Source organism: Triticum urartu, chromosome 4 (assembly GCF_003073215.2).
Source record: "Triticum urartu cultivar G1812 chromosome 4, Tu2.1, whole genome shotgun sequence".
Lineage (NCBI taxonomy): Eukaryota > Viridiplantae > Streptophyta > Magnoliopsida > Poales > Poaceae > Triticum > Triticum urartu.
The window spans coordinates 576,712,855-576,740,487 of record NC_053025.1 but is presented as its reverse complement, the minus strand read 5'-3'; the positions used below and the strand labels follow the sequence as shown (position 1 = coordinate 576,740,487).

The 27,633-nt window shown below is 54.1% G+C and overlaps 3 protein-coding genes across 3 annotated transcripts; all 3 read left to right on the top strand.

Moving 5' to 3' along the window:
• The first annotated feature begins 1,922 nt into the window (after positions 1-1,922).
• Positions 1,923-5,192, top strand: LOC125552826 (alanine--glyoxylate aminotransferase 2 homolog 1, mitochondrial-like). Its single transcript, XM_048716515.1, has 9 exons — positions 1,923-2,299; positions 2,760-2,990; positions 3,104-3,274; positions 3,613-3,756; positions 3,907-4,086; positions 4,176-4,401; positions 4,522-4,635; positions 4,722-4,808; positions 4,896-5,192. Exons 1-9 carry the CDS (start codon positions 2,057-2,059, stop codon positions 4,937-4,939), a joined length of 1,440 nt encoding a protein of 479 aa, XP_048572472.1. The 5' UTR covers positions 1,923-2,056; the 3' UTR covers positions 4,940-5,192.
• A 15,315-nt stretch (positions 5,193-20,507) lies between these two features.
• On the top strand, positions 20,508-25,348 carry LOC125552825 (nuclear pore complex protein NUP96). Its single transcript, XM_048716514.1, has 5 exons — positions 20,508-23,299; positions 23,383-23,506; positions 24,091-24,239; positions 24,311-24,408; positions 24,778-25,348. Exons 1-5 carry the CDS (start codon positions 20,840-20,842, stop codon positions 24,971-24,973), a joined length of 3,027 nt encoding a protein of 1,008 aa, XP_048572471.1. The 5' UTR covers positions 20,508-20,839; the 3' UTR covers positions 24,974-25,348.
• Positions 25,349-26,201: 853 nt separating this feature from the next.
• LOC125554212 lies at positions 26,202-26,719 on the top strand. Its single transcript, XM_048717796.1, has one exon. It carries the CDS (start codon positions 26,306-26,308, stop codon positions 26,579-26,581), a length of 276 nt encoding a protein of 91 aa, XP_048573753.1. The 5' UTR covers positions 26,202-26,305; the 3' UTR covers positions 26,582-26,719.
• Positions 26,720-27,633: the final 914 nt, after the last annotated feature.

Here is a 27,633-nt window from a genome sequence, read left to right as displayed (position 1 = left end):
GGCAATTCATATCTTCTTTTTTCTCAAAAGTTTCCTATTTCTTCTTGTTTCTTACATGTGTTATGTTTCTACCAGTATGACACACATATACAGCAGCAAAGATTTGTTTCTACATGACATGCGCTGATTCATTTGTGCCTTTTTTTCAGCAGCAGATTACAACTTTTGATGATGAGAAACAATGTGCATATCTGACGGAGAGCTTACCAGGAGCAGGAGGCCTATCATTTGGTGTAGTTTATGTCTTTTTTATTTTTTTAGTGAGACCATATGGAATGTAGCAAAGTATCTTAGTGTGGGATTGTTTGAACCTGTTTATGACGCGTCCTTTGTTTTGTGCGTTTGTCGTTTGTGTCTTCTTTTTAGCGAGAACCATACTGATATGGCAAAAGTTGTGTGTTAACACATGCAAGTTAATACTTTCTACCTCTTTTTATAACTTGACTTTTTATGTTTCCTGATAGTTCATGCTTTAATGCACAGGGAAGTTGCATGTGTTTTAGTACTAGAGTTGCCATGTTCTCACATCTGGTAGAGACAACTCTAGAATTTCTGAACAGATACGGTTGCACAGCTCTTTTTTTCCCAGAGTTGCTTCAAAAATGAACATAGTTGCTTCAGTTAACTGTTCGAGTTGTCAGGTTACTTTCCTGATCAGGGTTGCTCATGAACCCCAAGCACCTTATACTAGGATAGGAAAGAAAGCCAAGCAGATTTCAATGCATACAATATAGAGAAATTATGTTTTGGTGTTGCAATGCACCTGCAAAACTATGCAATGGTCCTGCATTTTCTTTCCCACTAGAGTTGCCCTATTTTTGTACTGGTGTTGCTTTTTTGTATCACAATAGTTGCTCAAGATGCATGCCATACATAGAGTTGGCTCAAAGCGGTCTACAAGTTGCTTTTTCACCATATCAAAAGAACGAAGTAAAAACTGGACTAGTTGATGTTCAAGCAGGGAAGAGAGAGGAGTCCGGTGGAAGTGGTGCTTACCTTGGGGGGGGGGGGGTAGGTCTGGTTTTTTTCTCTCCAGATCTGATTTTTGGAGCAAGGAGGAGGAAGGGGACCCGTGTGTCGATTTTGTTCTTCAAGACGCCATAGATGGGGCAGATCTTGTTTAGAGGAGGAAAGGCAGGAGCAAGGAGGAAGAAGGGGACCCGTGCGTGGGCTTGTCCTTCAAGGAAAAGGGAGGAGGGGGTTGCGTGAGGCGTCCGCAAGGGGAGCATGGCGCGGGGGTGCATGGAGGGGGTGGGGACCGAAGCCTGGGGACGACGGGTGCGGGGAAGCGGGGGCCGAGGGGGACCAGGTGTGATCGGGGCGCGTGCGTGATCCATCCGTGATTCACGCGGGCTTGGTTTGGTCGGTTTCGCGCGCGTGGAGCTGCTTTCCGTTTTTCGCCGTCTGGTCACGCGCGTGGGCGGTTCCTTCCTTTTCTGGGAGAGCGCTCGGGGCTGCGATCGGGCGCCCGTGCGCCCGTGAGCCACGTCTTTTTTAAATCGGTCAGTGAGCGGGCTGTCCGTCCGGACATTTGAGACGAGAAGCACACCGATTTGAGGCGTAATATGCTCTTACATATCTCAACACATCTCTTGGCCAATTCCGGGCAGAGGGATAGGCCCCGCCGGGTCGACAGGAGATAGCGACGGAGGACCGGCCGGGAACTCCACCGCAGGCGTGCTACGCGCGGAGCGTTGTTTAATGAACACATATGGTTGTCACCACGCAGGCATGAACATATCTACCCGCTCACGAACCCCGACGACGATTCCTCCTCCCGTGGCCGCACGTCAGTGACACGTGGCCCCGTCAGAGAGCCAGATCCCGCACCGAGAGTTTCTCAGTCACGCATCGCTATCGGAATCTGGACCTTTTCCACGTCACGGCCAGCTACGGGAGAGCCAGCCGCCATTGGCATTGGCACCACTCCACTCCACCACCACCAGACCCGTGCCAATCCCACACTCCAGTCTCCTTCTCATCCATCTAACCACCCCTGAGCTAATCCAGCTCCGTCTCCCTCGCTCTTCGGTTGTAGAGTACCACAGCTCAGGCCATGGCCTCCTCGCTGCTTCGCCGCGCGGCCGCCGGCCGCGGGCGGTGTCCGTCGCCGGCGGAGGCGCTGCGGAGGCTGGTGTCCTCGGAGGCGGCGCCGGAGCAGGCCCTACCGCGGCCTCTGCCGGAGATGCCGCCGTTCGACCACCGGCCGAGCCCGTACGCCGGGATGGGCGGCGCCGAGATCCTCGAGAAGCGGAAGAAGTTCCTTGGCCCCTCCCTCTTCTACTACTACCAGAAGCCGGTACTTTCATAACTCGTATGCATATTCTTCTGTTGCTTCGTCGCGGCGATTGCATAGAAAAAGACGAGATTTGTGCCTTCGCGTGCTCGAAACCAATCCTCTTAATTAGTAGGAGGGTAAATAAATTTTGATGTAGGAGATGATGTATGAACTGCATCAATCATCATGTAAGATTGGGTTCGATATTTTGCCACTCCTATCACTGTCTCGCTCACACGCTGCCCCTCCCGGGACCCACATGTCAGTGAAACATCAGGTGACACATTTTATTTTTTGAAGGCATCGATATCAAGTGATACCTACTAAAACGCCAAATAAGTATCGGTGCCAAATTTCCAAAGGCCCCGATCGAAGTCAATAGTACTATGTGTGAAATACTAGTGTACAAGATGTCTGAAGATATTTATGGCAGTATAAAATTAAAGTACCATCTTGATTCCATTGTGATCTGTATTCGCAGCTCAACATGGTCGAAGGGAAGATGCAGTACCTGTACGACGAACAAGGCAAGAGATACCTCGATTGCTTCGGAGGCATCGTCACGGTGTCATGTGGCCATTGCCACCCTGATATTGTCAAGGCCGTGCAGGAGCAGACCAAGTTGCTTCAGCACACCACCACCATATACTTGCATCATGCCATCGTCGAGTTTGCCGAGGCGCTTGCCTCCAAGATGCCAGGCAATCTCAAGGTAAAGAAATACTTCCTTCCTTCAGTGGCCCAGTGCTACTAGAAGTTACGACATGGATGGACTCGACAACGAGAAGGGAGTGTGAGTGTCTCATATTTTGGGATGGTATGCAGGTTGTGTACTTCGTCAATTCTGGGACCGAAGCGAATGAACTAGCAATGTTGATGGCTCGGCTGTACAGCGGGAATCTCGGTATGATTGCATTGAGAAATGGATACCACGGTGGGAGTGCTGGAACAATAGGTCTCACGGGTTTGCAGACGTGGAAGTACCCGATTCCTCAGGTGTGTGTCTGATTGTTAAGAGATACAAAATGACACAGATTTGCAGTGCAAGTCTTTTTTCCAGTTCAATCGATGTACTTGAAAAGATTGACCTATATATTGTTAGAATTTACATTTTAGCAATGCTAAAATTAACACTGAAGCTCAAAAGTATTTCGATATCTATTTTTTTGTCAGGGGTGCATTATGAGTTTCATCTCAGTTAGTTAATCCGCCCATGTAGTGTGAAAAATGAGGGGAGGGAACCTATAGTGCATTCTTGCACATTTTTTCAATATGACCATCTGTAGTTGTTTAAATTGTTTCTTACTTATGGGCCATTTATTTCTCATTCGCAGGGTGAGATTCATCATGTCATGAATCCGGATCCTTACCGTGGAGCTTTTGGGTCTGATGCTGCAGCTTATGCCAGGGAAGTCGAAGAACACATAAATTTTGGCAGTTCAGGAAGGGTTGGAGGTTTTATCGCAGAAACTTTCCAAGTATGACGAATTTAAAGTTGTACATTATACTGTAAAAAACTGATAATATAGTTTTATCCAGCTTTTATTCAGATGTTTTTTTTCTTGTACGGGGGAATCCAGATGACCGAACTCGTATATCAGTTTTCTCATTAATGAACATGATTGCAGGGTGTAGGAGGTACTATTGAACTAGCTCCTGGATACCTGAAGTCGGTCTATGATACTGTCCGGAAGGCGGGTGGTGTCTGTATAGCTGATGAAGTCCAAAGTGGTTTTGGCCGTACTGGAAGTAACTACTGGGGATTCCAGACGCAGGATGTCATCCCTGACATTGTAACGATGGCAAAGGTTCGTGGTAACAGGAAAAACTCTGCCTCGAAGGTTTCATTATGTTGACAGTATCAATCAATATTAATGATTTTTTTCTTTATTTCTAGGGAATCGGCAACGGTCTACCACTCGGTGCAGTTGTAACAACTCCTGAGATTGCTAGCGTGATGGCTCAGAAGATCCAGTTCAACACATTTGGTGGGAACCCTGTCTGTTCTGCTGGTGGATTGGCTGTGCTCAAGGTTCTCGACAAGGAGAAACGGCAGGCGCATTGCGCAGATGTCGGCGCTCACTTGGTGGAACGTCTGAAATCTCTTCAGCAGAAGCATGAAAGTAAAATGTCCCATCTTTTGGTCCATTTGAAGTAACCATTTCGGTCAACTGTTTGATTTTGGATTCGAGTTAATCTAACCGATCGATGATTATCCATCCCTTCGCCTTGCTTCTACTCAGTCATTGGAGATGTCAGAGGAAGGGGGCTGATGCTTGGGGTGGAGCTCGTCACTGACAGGACGGAGAAGACACCGGCCAAGGCTGAGACCGCTGTTCTGTTTGAGAAACTCAAGGGTAATAATTAGCCCACATTCCTTACCTCCATGATCTCAAAATGTTTTCTTCTACAACCCCCTAAAATAGTTCTCTTGTTCTACCAGATCTTGGTGTTCTAGTCGGCAAAGGCGGTCTCCACGGCAACGTCTTCAGGATAAAACCACCTATGTGCTTCTCCAAGGACGATGCAGGTCAGTAGCTCAGCTATCTCCACAAGATCCCCGTTACATTTCTGCATTGCTCGTAGAGACCGACTAACCGAGCTCTGGTTACTGCAGATTTCTTGGTGGACGCCATGGACTATGCGATGTCAGGGTTCTGAGGACCCTGAACGTTCTTGTGCCTGCCCCTGAACCGTCACCGGGCGGCTGCGCGGAGTGCATGGGGATGCCCTGGTGCTGGTAGCATGGTACGTGCCCATCGCTGGGCTGCGTCACTGCGTGTTTGCACACAAGGCATGTATATGTATGCTGCGTGCCCGGGTGACTATGTTTGTGATGGTGAAACGCAACCCCTACCCAGGGATGAATAAATGGAGGAAAGCATCAGAAATGCGCAATGTGCTGTCTGGCTTATCTGCTGTTTTTCTGTAGGGATATCCGAAATCCAATGGGTGTCGGAGTAAATAACTATGGATAGCCTAGCCGGCTCCCCCTGGCCCTTCTGAAAAAATTACGAGCCAATTCAGCCCTCAAAAATCCAAGACACAGGGCCGCCTTCCCCTTGCCAGCTGTCTTCAGGCCGGCTATCGGAAGGTGGCCCGACTTCAGCCCTTATGAAGAGAAGCCGCGGGAGGGCCGGCTTCGAGAAGCCGGCCGCGAGAAGGCCGACTCCAAGAAGCCGGCTTCCATAAAGCGGTCAAGATCGTACCCTCGAAGTCTGCATCCACATAACGGCGATGTGACGGGGCGTGGTTACAGTGAAGCCTGCCACCCCCGAATCCCGGAGCACGCCTGGCACAGTGCGTCGTACGGGTGGCCATGACCCGTCCGGCGCAGCACTGTTGCCACGTTGACCCTGATGTCATCCACGACGGGCTACCAGTACGGCCCACGGGCGGTGGGCCCCTTCGGGCAGAGAGACACCCGAAGGCGGCCAGACCTCCCCCAGTCGGCCCAAGATAGAGCCGGCTCCCCACAGCCGGCTTGCCATCTCCCTCGAAGAAGACGCCCCATTGAGGAGACAAGACGCGGTGGGGCTACAGTGATCGCCCACCGGGCGGCGGCACTGTAGCCACGCCCACTTCGGCGAAGCCCTCGCCACCAAGATTGAGCAACAGTAACCAGCCGCCGACAAGGCCCTGACAGTGGGGCCTGCCTGTCGACCAAGGAGCCGGCAGCCGGCGGGACCCACTAGCCGGCGCAGAAGCCGGAGAGCGTAGACACAGACGGCTGGGCCCCGCGCCCAGCCGGATTACCATTGTACTCCCGGGGGTAGGCCTATATAAACCCCCCGGGGCATCCATGCAAAGAGAGATCAATCCCTGCTAGTCTCAGACACCACATAGGGAGGAGAAGAGAGCAAGTCGTGCCCTTCTTCCTCCTCTCGCCAAACAGCTCAAGGAGCACCGTGTAGCTACTTGTTCATCTAGTGACCATGCGGAGACCCCGCAGAGCAGCAGTAGGGGTGTTATCTCCACGGAGAGCCCCGAAGCTGGGTAAGATTCACCGGCGTGCATGTCTTCGCCTCATCCGTTTCCAGGCACCGGCGACGTCTTACTGGCTCCCACAATGATAAGCCACCCGTTGGCATATGTCGCACCTACCATCCGACATTTGGCGCCCACCGTAGGGCCAGGTGCACCGCCGTCTGGAGACCTGTTCTGGACGGGAACCCTCTTCCTCCCCCGCGAGCGTAGCCAGCCCGGCACGCCCGATGGCGCTTGCCACGATGTGCTACAAGGCGTCACCAACATCTGTGCGGCGAGCAGCCTCACCGATCTCCTTGACAAGACTCTCATCTCTGACGAGCTCGCCTCCGACGCGGGCACCGACCACCTCGTCAACCTCCTCGGCCAGCTCCACGTCTCCGGCAAGCCTGCCGTGGACTTGGAGTCAGTTGGCTCCACCGATCCGATGCCTGTCGACTCCGACACGGCCTCACTCGACACGTTCCCCACCAACGTCGCGATCTACAACGACCCGCTTCCCCGGGCCGATGGCTGCGACGCTGTCACCACCGAGGTGATGGTCATCGGCCACGGCGGCGCTTCTGACGAGAGCGCCCACGACGCCCCGCACGCGGCGGTCCACGACTTGTCCATCCCCTCCTAGCCGATGCCGACGCTGAAGCACTGGAAGCTCGCCGCCTTGCCCTCCTCGCGGAGGGCCGGAAGTTGGTTTCCATGAGACGCCTCGCTGAGGCCCACCGACGCGAGGCCGACCGCGCCGCCTTTGGCACGCCGCCCCCAGGCGGGCCTAGCCGGGCCAGCGTTGTCAGACAGCGCGGCGCTATCGTCGCCGATACGCTAGGACTCGACCGCCCAGTCTACGCTACTCCACTCGAGAACCTGCGCGCCGCCCAGGCGGCCGTAGACGAGCTAGATGGACTGGGGGGCGAAGAACTCCCCCGCATGACCCGACGCATCCAGCAGCTGATCGATGCAGCCGCGCAGCGGCATGAAGCCGACGCCCGCGCGGAAAACCCTCCCCCGCGTCGAGATCACGGCGCGACGTCCCGGACGCCGACTACGGGTAAAACCCGCGCGCGGCGCGAGAAGACCCGGCTGCCAGCCGAAGCCGAACCCGAATCTCCATCGAGCGAGACGCAGAAGGCCACCCCCGGGCCGTGGAGTGGCGGGGCAACCTGCCTCCGCCCCGGCCCCGTGGAGAGAGATATCCCACCCCGCCGCCTGTTGCGCATCCGACTCTCAGCGGCCGGCTAGGTCGCCGCGAAGGAGTCGGCGAGAACGACGCCCGCCATCGGATCGACCGCCTGGCGCGATCCCTGGCGCTAGAAGAAGAAGACGATGTCGGCCCGCCTTGCTTCGGCCCCCGCATCCGCGATGAGCCTTTCCCCAAAGGGTTCTCGCTCCCAAGAGACACGCCCAAGTACAACGGCTCCGTGAAGCCGGAAGATTGGTTGATCGACTACTCCACGGCGGTTAGCATAGCCAGCGGCAACAGGCGCGTTGTCGTGAAGTACGTGCCCCTCATGCTGCAGGGCACGGCGCGGACCTGGCTCAACAGCCTCAAGCCATACAGCATCAACAGCTGGCTAGACTTCACAGAAGCCTTCGTCCGCAACTTCACCAGCACCTACAAGCGGGCTCCCAAGCCCAGACAGCTCTCCTTGTGCGTACAAGGCCCCGCCGAGTCCACTCGCGACTACCTCACGCGTTGGGCCGAGCTCCGCAACTCTTGCGAAGGGGTGCACGAGGTGCAAGCCATAGAATACTTCACTGCCGAGTGCCGAGAAGGCACCCTCCTCAAGTACAAGCTCCTCTGCGACGAGCCGACTACCATCGACGAGCTTCTGATCATAGCGGACAAGTACGCCACCGCCGACTCCTCGATGAAGACCGAACTCCAGGTAGACGCGTCCGGAAAGGTACTCAACCCGGCGCCCAAGACGCCGGCTAGGGACTCCGGCCGACGCCCACACCAGAACGACCATAAGCGCAAGGGCCCGGTGCCGCCCTCCACGAGTCGGCAGGTGGCCACAGTCGAAGACGGGCAGCTCGAAGCGCGGCCCGCACCCAAGAAGCAGAGGGGCGGCAAGCCGGCTTGGCAGCCGGCCTTCTCCTACTAGCAGACTCTCGATGCCCCGTGCAAGTTCCACAGCGGCGCGAAGCCGTCCAACCACACGACCCGGAAGTGCCACTGGCTCACCCGAATCTCTAAAGGCGAAGGGCTCGCACCGCCTCCGCCTGCCGGTCCGCCGCCTCCGGCTCCGCAGCCGCCGGCCGCTCGGCCCGCAGTTGGAGCCGTGCACTATGAGTTCCCCGACGAGCATGCCGCCTATATCATCTTTACAAGTCAGCCCGAAGACCGGCGCAGCAAACGCCGAGAGCACCAAGAAGTCAGCATGGTTGCTGCCAACCCCGCCGAGCACATGCACTGGTCAGAAAAACCTATTAGCTGGAGCCGGACCGACCACCCAGAGGTGATGCCGTCTCCCGGCTCTTATGCGTTGGTTTTGGATGCCACCCTTGCAACGGATAGACGCGCTGCCCGATTCTCCCGCGTGCTGATAGACGGCGGGAGCAGCATCAACATCCTGTACCATGACACCATGGAGAAGCTGAATGTCAAGATGAAGCAACTCATGCCTACTCGGACTGTGTTCCATGGCATCGTACCCGGCCTATCCTGCGCCCCCATTGGCAAGATCAAGATTGATGTACTTTTTGGGGACAAGGAGCATTTCCGCCGGGAAGCGATCTGGTTTGAAGTGGTGGACCTGGAGAGCCCTTACCATGCATTGCTTGGCCGACCTGCCTTGGCCAAGTTCATGGCAGTTCCCCACTATGCATACCTCAAGATGAAGATACCGAGCACCAAAGGCGTCATCACCATAGCCGGCGATTACAAGAAGTCATCTGAGTGCTCAGCAGCCAGCAGTCGGCTGGCCGAGTCCCTTGTGATTGCCGAAGAAAAGAAGATGTTGGAGCGAGTCGTGGCCATGGCCGGCAAGCAGTCGGCCTTGTCCCCCGATCCCAAGGAGCATGATGCTCAAGGATCTTTCCAGCCGGCCAAGGAGACGAAGAAGATACCTCTTGACCCCGAGCACCCAGAGAGGTTTGCCGTCATCGGGGCAAACCTAAACAGCAAATAGGAAGGCGAGCTCGCCGATTTTCTCCGTGAGAATCGGGACATCTTTGCATGGTCCCCCAAGGACATGCCGGGCGTTCCGAAGGAATTCGCCGAGCACAAACTACACGTCCGAGAAGACGCAAAGCCAGTCAAACAACCCCTCCGCCGACTGTTGGAGGAGAAACGTAGGATTGTGGGAGAGGAGATAGCCCGGCTTCTGGCAGCCGGCTTCATTATGGAAGTTTTCTTTCCAGAGTGGCTCGCCAACCCGGTCCTCGTGCCAAAGAAGAACAACAAGTGGCGCATGTGTATAGACTACACGAGTCTCAACAAGGCCTGCCCCAAAGATCCCTTTGCCCTGCCAAGGATTGACCAAGTGATAGACTCCACGGCCAGATGCGAGCTGTTGAGTTTCATGGATGCTTACTCAGGGTATCACCAGATAAAGTTAGATCCGGCAGACCGCCTGAAGACCGCCTTCATCACGCCATTCGGAGCCTTCTGCTACCTGACTATGACATTCGGCTTGAGAAATGCCGGTGCCACCTTTCAGCGTTGCATGCAGAAGTGCCTCCTCAAGCAACTCGGCAGAAATGCCCACGTCTACGTAGATGACATTGTGGTGAAGACGGAGAAGCGCGGCACCTTGCTGGAAGACCTCAAGGAAACATTTGAGAACCTACGCCGGTTCCAAATCAAGCTCAACCCCGAGAAATGCGTGTTCAGAGTGCCAGCCGGCCAGCTCCTAGGCTTCCTGGTCTCCGAACACGGCATCAAATGCAACCCAGTAAAGATCAAGGCCATTGAGAGAATGGCGATTCCCACCAAACTTCGAGACGTCCAGAAGTTTACCGGATGCTTGGCCTCCCTGAACCGCTTCATCAGCCGGCTCGGAGAGAAAGCTCTTCCCCTCTACTGCTCATGAAGAAGACCAACCACTTGTAGTGGAATGACCAAGCCGATCAAGCTTTTCACGAGCTGAAGAAGATGCTGGCCACGCCGCCTGTCCTGGCGGCACCGACTGAGAAAGAGCCCGTGCTCCTCTACATTGCCGCAACCAGCCGGGTGGTCAGCACCGTCATCGTAGTCCAACGCCCAGAAGAAGGCCGAGCCCAGCCGGTCCAGAGGCCGGTGTACTATTTGAGCGAGGTGCTGTCTACCTCGAAGCAGAACTACCCGCACTACCAGAAGATGTGCTACGGCGTGTACTTCGCCACCAAGAAGCTGAAGCCCTACTTCCAGGAGCATCCCATCACGGTTGTATGCACCGCCCCGCTGGCCGAGATCATAGGCAGCCGGGATGCATCCGGCCGGGTGGCGAAATGGGCCATCGAGCTGGCCCCCTATACGATCTTCTACTAGCCTCGCACCACCATCAAATCCCAAGCATTGGCCGACTTCCTCGTCGACTGGGCCGAGACCCAGTACCTACCGCCGGCTCCCGACTCCACTCATTGGCGCATGCACTTCGATGGGTCCAAGATGCGCACCGGCTTGGGAGCCGGCGTCATCCTCACCTCTCCCAAAGGCGACAAGCTCAGATACACGCTGCAAATTCACTTTGCCGCCTCCAACAACATGGCCGAGTACGAGGCGCTCATACACGGGCTCCGGCTTGCCAAAGAACTCAGCATTCGCCGGATCCTATGTTATGGTGACTCGGACTTGGTGGTCCAGCAATCATCCGGCGACTGGGATGCCAAGGACGCAAATATGGCAAGCTATCGCTTCCTCGTTCAGCAGATCAGTGGGTATTTTGAAGGATGCGAGTTCCTCCACGCACCACGAGCCGACAACGAGCCAGCTGATGCCCTGGCTCGAATAGGCTCCACTCGGCAAGCAATACCAACCGGTGTCTCTCTACAACGCCTCCTCAAGCCGTCTATCAAGCCGTCTCCAGAGTCCGATTCCATTTTCGTGCCGCCTGACCCCGACACAGCCGGCTCGAAGAACCAAGCAGGTGACCTGGGGACTTCGATAGTCAGCCAGGGGGTATCAACAGGCGGCTCAGGGACTTCCGTAGTTACGCCTGACCCGGGGATTGCCTCACCTGGCTCGGGGACTGCGGTAGTCGGCCCGGAGACTACACTAACACAACAGGCGGCGACCGACTCCAGCATTTCACCACCCAGCCCGCCCACCCTGGTCGCAGTAGCCACATTGGCAATAGAAGAAGTCGCAGCTCCGTCATGGGCTCAATCCATCCTCAACTTCCTAATAAACCAAGATCTGCCGGCTGACGAAGTAGAGGCAAGACAAGTCCAACGCCGAGCTGGAGCATACACAATCGTCAACAGAGAACTCGTCAAGCGCAGTGTCACTGGAGTCCTACAGCGATGTGTTGAGCAAGAGAAGGGCATTGCAATCCTCAGAGACATCCACCAAGGAGAATGCGGCCACCATGCGGCCTCAAGATCACTCGTCGCCAAAGCCTTCTGCCATGGTTTCTTTTGGCCGACTGCTTTGGATGACGCCAAGGAGTTAGTTAAACATTGCAAAGGGTGCCAACTCTTCAGCTCCAAGCAACACATGCCGGCTTCAGCACTCAAGACCATTCCCCTCACTTGGCCCTTCGCCGTTTGGGGACTGGACATGGTGGACCCATTCAAGACGGCGCGCGGTGGCATGACACATCTGCTTGTCGCCGTGGACAAATTCACCAAATGGATTGAGGCAAAGCCGATCAAGAAGCTGAATGGGCCGACTGCCGTGACATTTATCGCAGATATAACAACTCGGTACGGCGTGCCACACAGCATCATCACCGACAATGGCACGAATTTCGCCAAGGGAGCCTTGGCACGTTTCTGCGCGACGCAAGGCATCTGGTTGGACCTAGCGTCCGTCGCCCACCCGCAGTCAAACGGCCAGGTCGAGCGAGCCAACGGCCTCATCCTTTCCGGCATCAAGCCCCGACTGATCGTACCACTGGAGCGTTCAGCCGGCTGTTGGCTCGATGAGCTGCCGGCTGTCCTCTGGAGTATACGCACTACACCAAACAAGTCAACCAGCTTCACCCCTTTCTTCCTCGTATATGGTGCCGAGGCGGTCATCCCAACTGACACCGAGTTCGACTCGCCTCAAGTAACCATGTACACGGAAGCCGAGGCCAAGGAAGCATGAGAAGACAACGTCGACCTGCTAGAAGAAGGCCGGCTGTTAGCCCTCAGCCGGTCCGCCATCTATCAGCAGGGCCTGCACCGCTACCACAACCGGAAGGTCAAGCCAAGATCCTTCCAAGAGGGCGATCTTGTGCTCCGGCTGATCCAGCGAACAGCCGGCCAGCACAAGCTCTCGGCCCCTTGGGAGGGCCCCTTCGTCAGCAGCAGAGCCTTAGGCAACGACTCCTACTACCTGATCGACGCGCAGAAGCCGAAGGCACGAAAGAGAGACGACTCCGACAAGGAGTCGGAACGACCATGGAACGCCAACCTCCTCCGAAGGTTTTACAGTTGAAATGCAGTATGTATCACGCTAACTTTTGTACTAAGTACGAGACAATAGGCCCCCCGAGGAGAGCTCGGGGACTGCCATCTTTTGTCTCTGAATGAAAAGTATCATGCTTATGGCCTTGTCATTGCATTCACTTTTTTCCGTCCGGCACCGGGTTCGACTAGTCGGCCCCGGGACTGGCCGCCTGGAGTTATATTAGAAGTCCTACCCGTAGTCAGACAAGTAGTGTGCCGGCTCCCAAGCCTTCTCTTGCCAAAAGTCGCAGTTCGAAGAACCGGCTGTCTGGCTGGCAACAGTTAAGGGCAGGAACGGGTGCCCACACGAAAAACGGCTAGGGACTAACGGACTAATATAACAAAAGCCGGTTTTTCTCCCACCGCCGACCGGCTACCAGAGTAGCCGGCCGGCCGGCTTCCATTCACCTCGCTCCAATCTAAGAAAGCTCGAGTACTTGCCTTCCCAGAAGGGGAAGATGGCAAAGGAAACAGCCTAAGGATAAAAAGCATACATGAATGGAAACCAAACACGCAATAATATTTACATAAAAGACCTTCAAAAGGCCAGCATTCAACATAGTTCGAATACACCCCCGGTGGGTGGAACTGCGCAAGTTTAATAAAGTTGTTCAAAAGGCAACAAGCAGGAAAAAACAAGGACGACAGACTAAGCCAAGGGAGTGACTGGCGAGTCGGGCAGGTTGGTGGAGACGGCAGTGCCGGCTGGAGGAGTGGCCGGCTGGCGAACCTCGGCATGATCACCGCCTCCCGCAGAGGGCGCGCTAGCACGCGCCTTGTTGCCGGAGGCATGATCAGGCTGAGGTTGGCTGCCTGCTTCACGAGTCGGCTCAACATCTTCGCCGTCCTCTCCTTCGTCGTCTTCGCCTTCATCACTGGAGGCGATCTCCTCTGCCGAGTCTTCACCCGCTGCCGGGTCCAGCCCGAACCACTCCTCCGGCTGGGCAACGCCGTCGTCATTGATCTCAGGAGCGAAGACGCTGATGTCAGTACACTCGGCGATCGTCGAAGCGCGCTGAGCGATAGCCGGCTGCACCTCCTCCAACTCTTCGTCGGCCTCCAGCCGCCAGGTGCGCAGCTGGTCCAGGTTCAGCCCCGGATACCAGGCTCGGACGAACTCCAGCGCCCACCCAGCTCCAAGCCGGGCTGCCGACGCCTTCCAGGACTCGAAGCGGCCAACCGCCACCTCCAGCCAGTCGGCAGTCCGACTCGAGGTGCGGGGAATCGTCTCGCTTGGCCAGAGGACGGCCAACACCTGCGCCCCGGCACACTAGAGGCGGCGGAGCATACGGTGAGCCGGCTGCAGCCGGGCTTGGACCGCCAAGAGCTGCTCCTCAAGCGTCTGGCTCGCGTCCGGCGCGATTTCAGCCCCCGCCTGCCGGCGTACCTCGCGATGGGCCTCGATGGATTGGGTGGCGAAGACGGAGTAGCCGGGAAAGTAGTCTGCACAGAGAACAAAAGGCAGCACAAGTCAGAACACAAATCAGGGATCAAAGGGCAAACAGGGAGTGAAGAAGGCGGCTTACCGTCGATCAGATCCTCGATACGGCTGAAGCCCTCGCTCAGTGCCTGCTTCGCTTCAGCCCAGCCCGCCGCTTCGGTCTCGAACTCGGCCTTCAGGGCGTCCTCGTTGTCCTGCGCCTTCTTCAGGGCTGCCTTGTGGCTCTCCTCCTGGTCGGCCAACTTCTTGACCAGGCGGTCACGCTCCAGGACCAAGGCGCTATACTCGGCTTCCTTGGCGCGAAGGGCGGCCTGGGCCCCACTGAGCTGCTCCCTCAAGTCGGCATTGGCTCCTGCAAGCATGAAGACAAAGGAAAAATTAATAAGGGGAAGTCGTCAAGGAAGATCCGACCCGGCTGCTCAGCAGTCGGCCTGAATCTCGGGGACTACACCCAGTGGGTGCGCTGACGCGCCCGCACAGGAGATGAACGAGACAAACACGCACTCCGGCTGCTGGCCAGGTCCTCAGTTCTCCGGCCCAGCTCCTGAGCCTGGGAGTTGAAGGCGGCTGCGCGAAGGTTATGATACTCCTGGAAGATTATACAGGAGGCAAGGATAAGTTAAGTTGTCAGAACCTAGTAAGTTCCAAGCCGCCTGCGCAGCAGCCGGCTTGGAACTCGGGGACTACACCCAGTGGGTGCGCTGACGCGCCCCCACGGAAGAAATCGAAAGAGCAAAATAACCAAGGACAGAAGACTCACCCGGATGACGGCCCGCGTCGAGAGAAACTCTTGAGTGTATCGCTGCAGCGAGGCGGCCTGAGCTTGAAGCCGGTTCCGGACCTCCTGGGCCGCCGCGTTCAGCTCACCCGTCCCCCCGCTGGGAGTCCACTCGGACGTGCTGACGCTGGCCGCCTCTAGGGCCTCCGCCGTCTGGCTGGCGCCCGCTGCTCGGTGCGGTTCCGGCACGGAGGCGCCACCCCCTGCGCGCCGGCGCAATGCCGGCTGCACCTCAAGGCCGGCCCCTGCCGCCGGCTCGCCCCTGGACGGCTGCTATGGCGCCGCAGCTGATTGTCCGCTTTGGCCTGCTCCAGTCGGCGCTGTCTGCGACGCCCCCTCCACGAAGATCACGGGGTCCTCCCGCCTCTCCATCACCGGCGGGCCTTGGTCGACCTCCTCCGACGGGGGCATGGGAACATCGGGGGCCACGACGCGGAGGGGAACAACGAGCAGCAGAGGCCGGTTGTGCGAGGCCTCCGCCTCCGTCTCCACGGCTGCCGCCTTCGCCCAGGCCTTGGCCGCCGCGTCGGCCTGCTCCTTCATCGCCTGGGCGGTCCTTCGCTCCGCCGCCTCCCGCTCCTCCCGCGCCTCCCGTGCGTTCCGCTCCATGGCCTCCTTAAGGTCGGCGCGGGGATCCACGCGGCGGGAGCTTGAGGACCCTCCAGTCGGCCCGACTACGGAGCCGCCAGGACCTCGCTCGAGAGAAAGCGGCGCCCTGTCCGGCAAGAAAAGAAAGGTTTAGAAGAGTTTAGGACGAAGAAGACAAAAAATATATACGCAAGACATTCGATGACTTACACAGAGATCGCCTGCGGCTGCTTCACCGCCTTGCGGAAGCGGGCCGCCTTCGCGGCCGCCTCATCCCGCTTGGTCGCCGCCGTGGAGGCCTTGGATTTTTTCGGCCGGCTGCCGAAGAAGGTCGACGCGGCCCGGTGCTTCTGCGCGCCGCCACGGGCAGCCGGCACGGCAGACGAGCCTGCGGCTTGATGATCGGGCGCCGACTGGCGGTGCGGGGCGACTTCGACCTCATCGTCATCCGGCCAGTCCTTGAAGCTGGCCTCGAGTCCCGCGCCTCCGGCCTCGTCGCCTTCCCCCATGATGGCGTCTTCCATGGCGGCCGCTCCCAGGTCCGGATCGTCGGCGTCGTCCACCGTGCGGTCGGGGAGGAGCTGGCGCTCTACCCCCGCGGCCCCGGCTGTCGGCGGGAGAAGAGGGTTCTGCAAAAGGCAAACCAATTGATCAAGAGTCGGCTATCATGAGGCCGGCTACAAAAAAGAAAGAAAAGAAGAAAGAACTTACGGCAGGCGGAGGGTTGGCGCTGGAATACGACTCCTTGCCGTATCGCCAATCCTCGGCGAGCTTGCAATTGGAGATATAATTCACCATGTAAGACACCTCTGTGTGAGGCATCTCCCTGGTGCTCAGCCGGCACGGGTCGAAGCGGCCGCTCATTTGGCAGATCATGTGAGGCCGGCCTTGGAGCGGAAGAACCCGACGCTCCACGAAGGCGGCCACCAAGTCGGCTCCGGTCAGGCCCTCCGACTGGATCATCACCCGAAGCCGGGAGATGGCTGCGTTCCCGGCCTGAGACAGCGACCTAGCCCGGTAGCTCCACGAAGGGTGCCTCCCAGCCGGCGGGCCGGCTACGTAAGCCGGCAGGTTGACGTAGTCGCCTTGCTGGGCGACGTTCTTCACGTAGAAATAAGACTTCTGCCAAAGCTTCACTGACTGGATCAGCGGAATGGACGGGAACGGATTGTTCTCGCCCGCCCGCCTCATGGCAATGAAGGCTCCGCAGGGGGCGGGCACGCCCGCGACGACGGTGCCGAGCTTGCTTTGGAAGAACTCCCCCCAGAGCTCGAGCGTGGGGAGAACTCCAAGAAAACCCTCGCACAGGGTGACGAAGGCCGACAGCAGCATCATCGCGTTGGGCGTGAGGTGATGCGGCTGGAGGTGGTAGAACTCGAGGAAGGCTCAAAGGAATCCGCTCACCGGGAGGCCGAAGCCGCGCAGGCAGTGCGAGCGGAAGATCACCCGCTCGCCCTCCTCCGGTGCCGGCGAAATCTCCCTCGCCGGCGCTTGACGAACCCGCACAAGGTTCTCGCCGGGCAGACGCCGCGTCCGGCGGAGGAACTCGACGTGGTCCTCGTGGACGTTGGAGCCATCCCACGAGCTCGACAGCGCCATGGGAGCGATGCGGCGGGGAGCAAGATGAAGCGATGGCGAAACGGCGCGGCAAAGGATTGCTGCGGCGGGGAGCAAGACGAAGCGACGGTGGAACGGCGTGGCAAAGAGTTGCTGCGGCGAAGAGAAGAAGAAGGAGGGCGAGAAGGGGTGGAGTGAGGGAGAGCGCGCGAGCCTCTGCCGCTCCCCCTCCTCCCCCTACTTATAGACCGCGCGACGAAGCCGAGGAGGCGCGGCGTGGGGGAACGTGGGGATCAACTGCGCCCACTCCCCCACGTCCCGCGATTATTGTGCCTTGATGGCAGAATAAAACCACCGCGGGAAGGCGAGTGGTCCATGTGGGCCGCAGAAGATCCACGCTCGGATCGAGGCCTGCGAGTAGCGGACCCGGGCCTGCGGCGGCGTCCCGTCGCGCGCGTGCGTTGGCAGGATTTCCTCGCCACGTGGCCCGCGTTCCCGCCTACGAGAAACGGAGCTTTTCCGAAGACGGCGCGCACGAGCAAAGCCGGCCCCTCGGGATAGGAAGCTGACCTAGCTTCTCGTCCCTTTGTCAGCCTCGAAGCTCGATCAGCTTCGGGGACTACTGTCGGAGTAAATAACCATGGGTAGCCTAGCCGGCTCCCCCTGGCCCTTCTGAAAAAATTACGAGCCGATTCGGCCCTCAAGAATCCAAGACACAGGGCCGCCTTCCCCTTGCCGGCTGTCTCCAGGCCGGCTATCGGAAGGCGGCCCGACTTCAGCCCTCATGAAGAGAAGCCGCGGGAGGGCCGACTCCGAGAAGCCGGCCGCGAGAAGGCCGACTCCAAGAAGCTGGCTCCCATAAAGCGGTCAAGATCGTACCCTCGAAGTCTGCATCCACATAACGGCGATGTGACGGGGTGTGGCTACAGTGAAGCCTGCCACCCCCGAATCCCGGAGCACGCCTGGCACAGTGCGCCGTACGGGTGGCCATGACCCGTCCGGCGCAGCACTGTTGCCACGTTGACCCTGATGTCATCCACGACGGGCTACCAGTATGGCCCACGGGCGGTGGGCCCCTTCGGGCAGAGAGACACCCGAAGGCGGCCAGACCTCCCCCAGTCGGCCCAAGATAGAGCCGGCTCCCCACAGCCGGCTTGCCACCTCCCTCGAAGAAGACACCCCATTAAGGAGACAAGACGCGGTGGGGCTACAGTGATCGCCCACCGGGCGGCGGCACTGTAGCCACGCCCACTTCGGCGAAGCCCTCGCCACCAAGATTGAGCAACAGTAACCAGCCGCCGACAAGGCCCTGACAGTGGGGCCTGCCTGTCGACCAAGGAGCCGGCAGCCGGCGGGACCCACTAGCCGGCGCAGAAGCCGGAGAGCGTAGACACAGACGGCTGGGCCCCGCGCCCAGCCGGATTACCATTGTACTCCCGGGGGTAGGCCTATATAAACCCCCCGGGGCATCCATGCAAAGAGAGATCAATCCCTGCTAGTCTCAGACACCACATAGGGAGGAGAAGAGAGCAAGCCGTGCCCTTCTTCCTCCTCTCGCCAAACAGCTCAAGGAGCATCGTGTAGCTACTTGTTCATCTAGTGACCATGCAGAGACCCCGCAGAGCAGCAGTAGGGGTGTTATCTCCACGGAGAGCCCCGAAGCTGGGTAAGATTCGCCGGCGCGCATGTCTTCGCCTCATCCCGTTTCCAGGCACCGGCGACGTCTTACTGGCTCCCACAGTGATAAGCCACCCGTTGGCATATGTCGCACCTACCACCCGACAATGGGCAAGGAAAATCTACCCTCCTTTTCAGAATAGGAAAACAATACACTGATCCAAACAGAAATACTAGATTGTAACAAGGATCGTTAACAGGGTCTTTTTGTTAAAATAATAATCGAATCTAGCCTTTTTTTTAACACAGTACAATCGGAGTCACTCACATACACTCACCCCATGAACGCATGCACACACACCCTATCCCTATGAGCATCTCCGAGAGATCGAGCCAACACATCATCTTGAGATGGATGAAGTCGCCACAATCTCCTTCCACTGAAGGCACATCGGCGGAAGGCTTGAAATAAATTCAGGAAAGTGCAAGCCTCAGATGGGCAGGGGATCAGGGGATACCATTGTCCTCATAACGATCCAACCACATGTTGATTCGGTAACCGAATCTAGCTTATACATCTAGAAAATGGGGCAACTAGACCAACAGATGTAGAAACAACCTTAAATAAAGGGGAAATTGCAACCAAAACTCTCGAACTTAAAATTCTCACCAAAGCCATAGCATACCGTTGCACCACAATATCTTCTCCAATGGCAGACCTGTAGAGGACCAAAACCTCATTCAATCACTACAATAGTAGACCACCATGAATGATGGAGATTATCAATCATGCCAAGCACTTCGGTGAGGGCATCGCCCTATCTAGGCACATAACCACTCTAGCATAGCCACACCAGGGGGGTGACCTTACTCGACAGGAGGGGTCGTTAATGAAGGCCGCCGCTGATATCCATGGAGCCACGTCGGCTCCTTGGCAACACCAAGCCAATCGACACCATGATGAGATTAGAGTGTGAGAACTTCTATTCGATACGACACCACCATCATTGTTCAAATGATGTTACCAAAACACAAATAACGAAAAGACCCCCCTCCCCCCCCACACACACAAACAAGAGATGAGGATCCCCTCCCCTAGCCCCATAGCATCGAAGCCATAGTTGACGCATATATGAGCGACTGTAGGATTTGGATAGATCATTAAAAGGATCATATCTTTATGGCTTAAAAGTGTTCTATGTGTTATTTTTTAGCTAAACTAACATATTATATTTATTTTTGAAAATGGTTACAGCACCCGCTAAACACAGACACTAGGGAAACCAAGGGGCTCACATTAGCTTTCATAGGGCGGTGCTCAAACGAAAATTTTGAAAACTATGACAAAAAACGTACAAATCTTCATAAATAGACATATTGGTTTCATGTGTTGTTTAGGACAAAGGATTTTCTTAATCATAGATGAAAATAAAGTTTTTTAAAAATGGAAATTAAAGTTCTTTTAGTAGAAGAAGAAAACTACACTTTTTTTAGGCTATAAGATTACACTTTTTTTTGAGACAATGGTTTTTTTTTGAGAAATTTTTGAGACTGATAAGATTACACTTTTTTTTGAGAATTAAATGGGCCCAGAAATGCGGATGGAATCCTAACTTTTTTTAAGCCCAATCAGACCTGGTTCTGGACCGCAATAGCCCAATCGACCAGTGTGATTCGGTACGGCCCACGGGTCTGACGGATGGATGCGCCCTAACTCGCAGATCGCACTTCGCAAGCCGCGCCGCCGCCGCTCCCCACGCTCGTCGGGCGCACGCCGTTCAGGCCACTCCACTCCCCCCCACCCGTCCATCGTCCCCCACGCGGCGAATCCGTCGCCTCCCTCGCGGCGCGGTGGCCACGCCTCTGCGCCCCCCCTCCCCAGGGTTGCGCGCCGGCGGCGAGCCCAGCAATAGGGCAAAGCGCGACTGAATCGGCGGCCAGTCGGAGGCGCCGGGCGGGGGTGGCACCGCGGCAGGCTGCCAGCGAATAGACCGGTTGCCGCTCCATTCGTCTTCGGCTGATGGCTGTCGACGCCATGTTCCCCGTCCTGCGCTTCTCCGACTACTTCACTCGGCCGTCGGTCGAGGAGCTGGTCGAGAGGGAGGCGGCTGACCCGGGCTACTGCAGCAGGGTTCCAGATTTCGTCGTCGGCAGGGCGAGGTATGGGCAGGTGAAGTTCTCTGGCAGCACCGATGTGAGGGGGCTGGACCTGAACGAAATCATCAAGTTTGGCCGCCATTCTGTGGTGGTTTACCGGGACGAGGCTGGCAAGCCGGCCGTAGGGCACGGCCTCAATAAAGCTGCAGAGGTGACCCTGAAGCTGGATTTGGGTACACTTCCGAAACCCGGCCTCCTAGTTGAGTTGCTACGGTGCCGCGCGAAGAAGCAAGGTGCTAGGTTTCTCTCATTCAATCCTGTGAGTGGTAACTGGAAGTTCGAGGTCGATCACTTCAGTAGGTTTGGGCTTGTGGACGAGGAGGAGGATGATGTTGCCATGGATGAGCCGGTTGTACGGCCACCGATTGCTGAAGCAAGAGACCCACCTTCAAATGGGCATGAACTGGAGCTTTCGCATTCGTTGCCTGCTCATCTTGGGCTTGACCCTGCAAAGATGCAGGAAATGCGGATGGCATTGTTTCCCAATGATGACGAAGACGAAGACATGGAGGATGGCTTTCCATCTGATCGCAGACACCTCAGCAGAGAAAGGATGAGTGTGGATTCACCCAACACAAGTGGTAAAGGTCAGAGGATGAGGTCTCTCTCTCCTTTGCATGGTTCTTCTCAGAAATTTGGAAGGAGGTCTGGTGTGCTCGCAAGGAAAGAACCACATGCACTGCTGGAATACAATGTAAATTCTACAGAGGTTGGTCCATCTTCTCATGGTATTCTCATGTCTGGAAAAAACAAGGGATTTCCGGTCAGAATGGCCAAGGTAGAAGGCTTCAAACTACCAGCTGAGCAAGCAACTCCTGTTGCTGGAAAAGTATATTCTAACTGCGTAGTGGATGCTGCTTTATTTATGGGTAGATCATTTCGAGTTGGTTGGGGACCAAATGGCATCCTTCTCCATTCTGGTAGTCCTGTTAATACTCCTGGAACTGGCCTTTCTTCTGTTATTCACATAGAGAAAGTTGCAGGTGATAAAGTTGTGCGTGATGAGCAGAACAAAGTTAAAGAGGAGCTGGCAGAACTATGTTTCTCGGATCCAATGGACCTCCATAAGAGGCTTGACCGCGAAATTCTGGAAACTGAGTCTGACTCGTTTAAATTAAAGCTTCAGAAAGTTGTGGCAAGTCGTTTGGTTTTGCCAGATATTTGCAGATCATACATTGATATCATCGAAAGGCAGCTTGAAATCAGTGATTTATCCATGTCTTCACGTGTGCTGTTAATGCATCAAGTTACGGTTTGGGAGCTAATTAGGGTCCTGTTCTCTGAGAGAGAAGCTGGCAACCAGTTGGAATTTTGTGGTGATGAGGATCAGGAGGGCATGATTTTGGATAAGAAAGAAGGTTCTGTGAACATTGACCCTGATGCACTTCCTTTGGTTAGGAGAGCAGACTTTAGCAATTGGTTACAGGACAGTGTTTGTCATCGGGTACAAGGAGAGGTGGGTTCTTTAAGTGATGCCAGATACTTGGAGCATATTGTTCTGCATTTGACTGGTCGACAATTGGACACAGCCACAGAAATTGCTGCTTCAAAGGGAGATGTCCGCTTGGCAGTCCTGCTAAGCCAGGCAGGTGGATCGATGTTAAATCGCTCGGATGTTGCTCAGCAGCTGGATCTGTGGAAAATAAATGGTCTGGACTTCGATTATATTGAGGAAGACAGGTTAAAGATATACGAGTTGCTTGCTGGTAACATACAAAGCGCTTTACTTGATTCACCAATCGACTGGAAAAGGTACCTTGGTTTAATCATGTGGTATCAGTTGTCACCAGATACATCACTTGATATTATCATTCGGTGTTATCACCAACTACTTGGCGAGGGCAAAGTTCCAAATCCTGTTCCTGTATATATCGATGAAGGACCTCTTGAGGACGCACTTCAGTGGTCCCCAGGTGACCGATTTGACATATCTTTTTATTTAATGCTTCTTCATGCAAACCAAGATGAGAAGTTTGGGCTTCTAAAGACTATGTTCAGTGCATTCTCGTCATCATATGATCCCATGGACTACCATATGATCTGGCATCAACGATCTATTCTCGAAGCTATTGGTGCTTTCAGTACAAATGATCTTCATGTACTGGATTTGAGTTTTGTCCATCAGTTACTATGTCTTGGGAAGTGCCATTGGGCTATCTACGTCATTCTGCATATGCCACATCTGGATGATGCCCCTTACATCCACGAAAAATTAATCAGGGAAATTTTGTCGCAGTATTGTGAGATATGGAGCAAAGATGGGGCTCAGAGGCAATATATTGCAGAACTTGGTATACCAGCAGAATGGATACATGAGGCTCTGGTTAGTAATAATATTATAACTTCCTGCTAATTATCTGTTTAGTAATAATATTATAACCTCCTGCTGACAATACCTATATGCAGGCTCTTTATCACGAATACTATGGAGATCGACAAGGTGCACTGGGGAATTATATTCAATGCGGCAATTGGAAGAAAGCTCATACCATTTTCATGACATCTGTTGCTCATTCTTTGTTTCTGTCATGTAAGTCTTCCCTACACTGCACTAAACAATTAGTTGTAAATACCTGATTTGATGTTACACTTTCCTACCTTACATAATTATGCAGTTAAGTCCACCAAAAGATCCTATAAAAAATCTAGAAAACAGAAGTATTCATCCACATTTTCTTATGAAAAGCCCCTTCGTTTATTTTGAATATAATACTACTTGCTTTTTTGCAATCTTTTTTAAGAAATGTATTCCTGCTTTTTATTTAATCCAGTTTCAATTATTCTCCTCGATAGATTCTATCTTAAAACATATACATTGCTAACAAACACAATAAAACTTCCGTTTCTTTCTATTGAGATGAAAAAGGAGGGGAAAATATGGATTTCTAGTCACAGGCAGCAACATTCAGTACAATTTGGAACCGTTAACTAGAATTCTCTTGGTTACTTCTCCAGAACCTAATGAAATGAAGATTCTTGTGAATTTCAGTGCTATTTTCCTATTTACTCTTTTGTTCATATGCATGATTGAGGATATCTTATCAGTTTTGTTCTGTTTCTGTTAATAAACAATGCATGAGTTTGTAATTGCTTGTTTCTTGGCATATGGTTCAGCCAAACATCAAGAAATATTCGACATTACAAGTGCTTTGGAGAATCACAAATCTGAAATTGCTGACTGGGACGTTGGTGCTGCAATATACATAGACTATTTCAACATAAAAAACTGCATGCAAGAAGAAAGTACTATGGACGATGATTCAGTAAGTATTTTTACCGTTCAAAAATTTCCTGGAATATTTCCGAGTTGACATAATTTTACTTTCTCTTCCAGGATCCACTTGAGAGTAAAAATGAATTGTGCAAGAGTTTCTTCGATCGATTAAATGACTCGCTGGGTATCTGGGGAAGCAAATTACCCATTGAGGCAAGGTAAGATAGTATCCGTTGATTTAATTAATAGATCTACAATCTGCAACTAACCATATGTTGATGTTTACATGAAACTGTTGGACTTCCATGTCATGTTTTAACTTAAGTAACCCTGCTTCCAAGAACACAATTTTGATTTGCAGTGTTCACAAGTTCCCATATAATTAGATTTTTTTTCCAAAGAGCTATTAATTTGCACCTGAATCAAATAATCCATTCCAAATCTAAGCTTCTTAGTCACAGTGGAAATCATGGTCGTTCCTTAGACGACTTGGCTGATTCTTTAAGTCCACCAAGACATACTGGCATTTCTTATTTCTTATAGAACAAATGTTCAGGCCCGTTCTCATTATTATGTAACTGCGGCAGGGCATGCTTCTCGAAGATGGCAGAGGAGCTCTGCGAGCTTCTAATGAGCTCCCCTGGCGAGGGCTCGGCGCCAGATCTCTTCATGAGCTGCTTTCAGACGATGCTCAACGCCCCTGTGCCCACCGACAACAGGGCGTCCTACCTGCAGGAGGCAGTCTCTGTTTTCACCGACATACTTTGCGGGGACTCATTGTAAGGTATAGTTCCTACGGATGATCCATGGCATGGTTTCCGGGTGCCCAAGTCGGCCGTGGAATCTGGGTCGCGCAAGAGCTGTGAATCTGCATGCCGCACACATGGAACAAGTCACAAAAATCCCCATGTCTGATGCTCAGGGGAAACGTAGAACCTGCCATTGTCGGTGCAGACAAGTGCCCACCCCTGTAAACTCCTGAAGTAACCTGACGATATTTTTCTGCACGAATGCAACATGTCTTGTAATCTGTGTGCCGCACCCATTCAGTCATCGTCTTTTTTGTTATTGTTACGAAGAACAGCATCGCATGTACTCGTAGGGTTGAAAGGTGGATGTCAGTGTGTGGATTGAAAGTTCAAAGAGTTGTTGTAGATCTATCGTTGGTATCATCTGGTCGGGGCTGTGCGGATACCGCTTTTTCGCAGAACCATGTGATGGCTGTGGTCTGTCCAAGGGGCCCGCTTCGGCGTAATACCGGGGACGGCGGGCGACATGAATGAATCAATCAATCAACACTCAACACGGCTCACATGCCGGTTTCTTTCTAGTTTTCGTTCGTTCGCTAGGCCCCAGCCAGTTTGTGTATCGTGTTATTTCTCGTCGGTCCCTCCTACTGAAATCATTGGAGGAAATGGTTTATCCTCACGGCAGGGAGACAGCAACGCGCTCCCTTCCCACTCACAAGGCACCGTACACCCTCTGCCTTTTTTAAACAAGTACGGCTGACTCGAGAATTCATCGTTATAATCATCTAAAACAAAGGGATTTCGTCGTCCGTGCTCGCCGTCGTGTATTCCAAGTCTCCAACAACTGCAAAGATAAACAAGATTTCCACGCGTGACTGTGCAGGAGCCTGGAAGATACATATCTGCAGCGCCAATGGCCCGGTGCCTTATCACCACGCTGCGACGTCAGGCTCTGGCTGGCGAGTCTTCCCTAAAAAAAAAAAAAGGTTCTGGCTGGCGAGTCCGTCGCGGACGCACCCACTGATCCACCCAGCACCAGCACCGGCCAACGGGATTTTAAAAAGGCGACTGACCACCGAAACAGCCGCAGTGCGGCAGCAGGTGGCGCGCGTCTCCGGCGTGGCGGAAACATACAGACAAACAGGCGAACGGCACCCGGTAATAAACAAAACCCGCGAGCGATCGCGCCACGAACCCACGGCGCAGAGGCTTATCCGAACCGAGCACCCAGACCCGTCCCAGCATCCTATAAAATGCGCCTCGCATCCGAGATCCATCCATCCACAACATCCAGAGCAAAGAGCATCCAGATTCCACACTCCAGAGCAACAGTTTCAGGCTGAGTTGAGTTTTTTTGGGGTTGCCAATGGCGGACATCGCGATGCTGGTGGCGGAGGAGCACGAGAAGAGGATGAAGCGAGGGGCGCCCCGCACGGTCGCCGGCGCCGGCGAGGAGGCGTCCGAGGGGAGGGTGAACTTCGGGGCGGTGACCAAGGTGTGGGGCTCCTGGGCCGAGTCTGCCGCCGCCGCCGCGTCCGGGGTCAAGGTGCACGTCGCGGTGCTCGTCAGGTCCGACCTGGTGGCGGCCGAGCCCAGGAGCCCGGTCGCCCGGGCAGCCTTCGACGGCTTCTTCTCTGCTTGATGAGTGTGAATTAGAGTAATTCGGAGGAGTTTACCGTGTGGAGTACCTCTCCCCCTTAAGCCAGTGTCATATAACTCCGGTTTGTACATAACCGTGTGCTTTACTGGTTTGCAACGAGGAAGAAGTGTACTTTTCGTACTGCTCTTCGCTTGGGCGGCAACTATGCGTTTTGACATTTTATCTTTGGAGTTGGGCGCTGCCAGGCGCCGGCCGACCGGCCAAAATCCTAAACCGGTGACCCTCGGAGTCGTTCAGTCACAGTCCCATGTACGGTCACGATTTGTATGAGTCGGTGAGCGAGAAAAAAAAAATCCTCCCGTGTGCCTTCGCTTTTCCATGGATTGCGCGTGGAAATAGGGAACGAGATCGTCTGACTTAGATCGATCTACTGCCGAGGGACGTAGTACGTGCTGCCCCGTCCGTGGACCATATATATGTACTATTATTCTCACAAATGCTAGCCCACCAAATGACGTGTTGGCTAATGCGCGCCTAAAGAAAAAGGACTTGGCTTGAGAAGAAGCACAAGGCTAGAAAAAAGAGAGAAAACAAAACTACATCACAGTTCGAGGGAGAGGTATGTTTCTAAATAATTATTGTCTTTTCAATGTTATTCTGCCCATTAACTCTCATAACCCTCAATTTTTTTTCTTTAGAAGAAACAAGAGGTTGGGGAAGAGGCATGTAGTGGTGTTGGACAAGTTGAAGATGTTATAGTTTACAAGGATAATGTGAAGGAGTCTCAAGATTACAAGGACAATCTTAACTTTACTCAACTTTTGATGGTAATCTTGTCCATATAATTAGTCTAGAAATTTAGGGGATGACAATTATTCTTATAAATACTTACTTATTTAATTTAATTTCCAGGGACCAATTACATGTGATCTATTTACTGGGTCGTGGTGAAGTGCTATTCTTTTTGGGCAACCATGTGCTCTTTACTTGAATGAGAGCACAAACAAGCATGGTTTTGGGAAATTTGGACATTCAGTTTAGTTTAGGTTCTAGTTGATCAATCACTTTCTTCATGCATTTCAGAGATATACTCC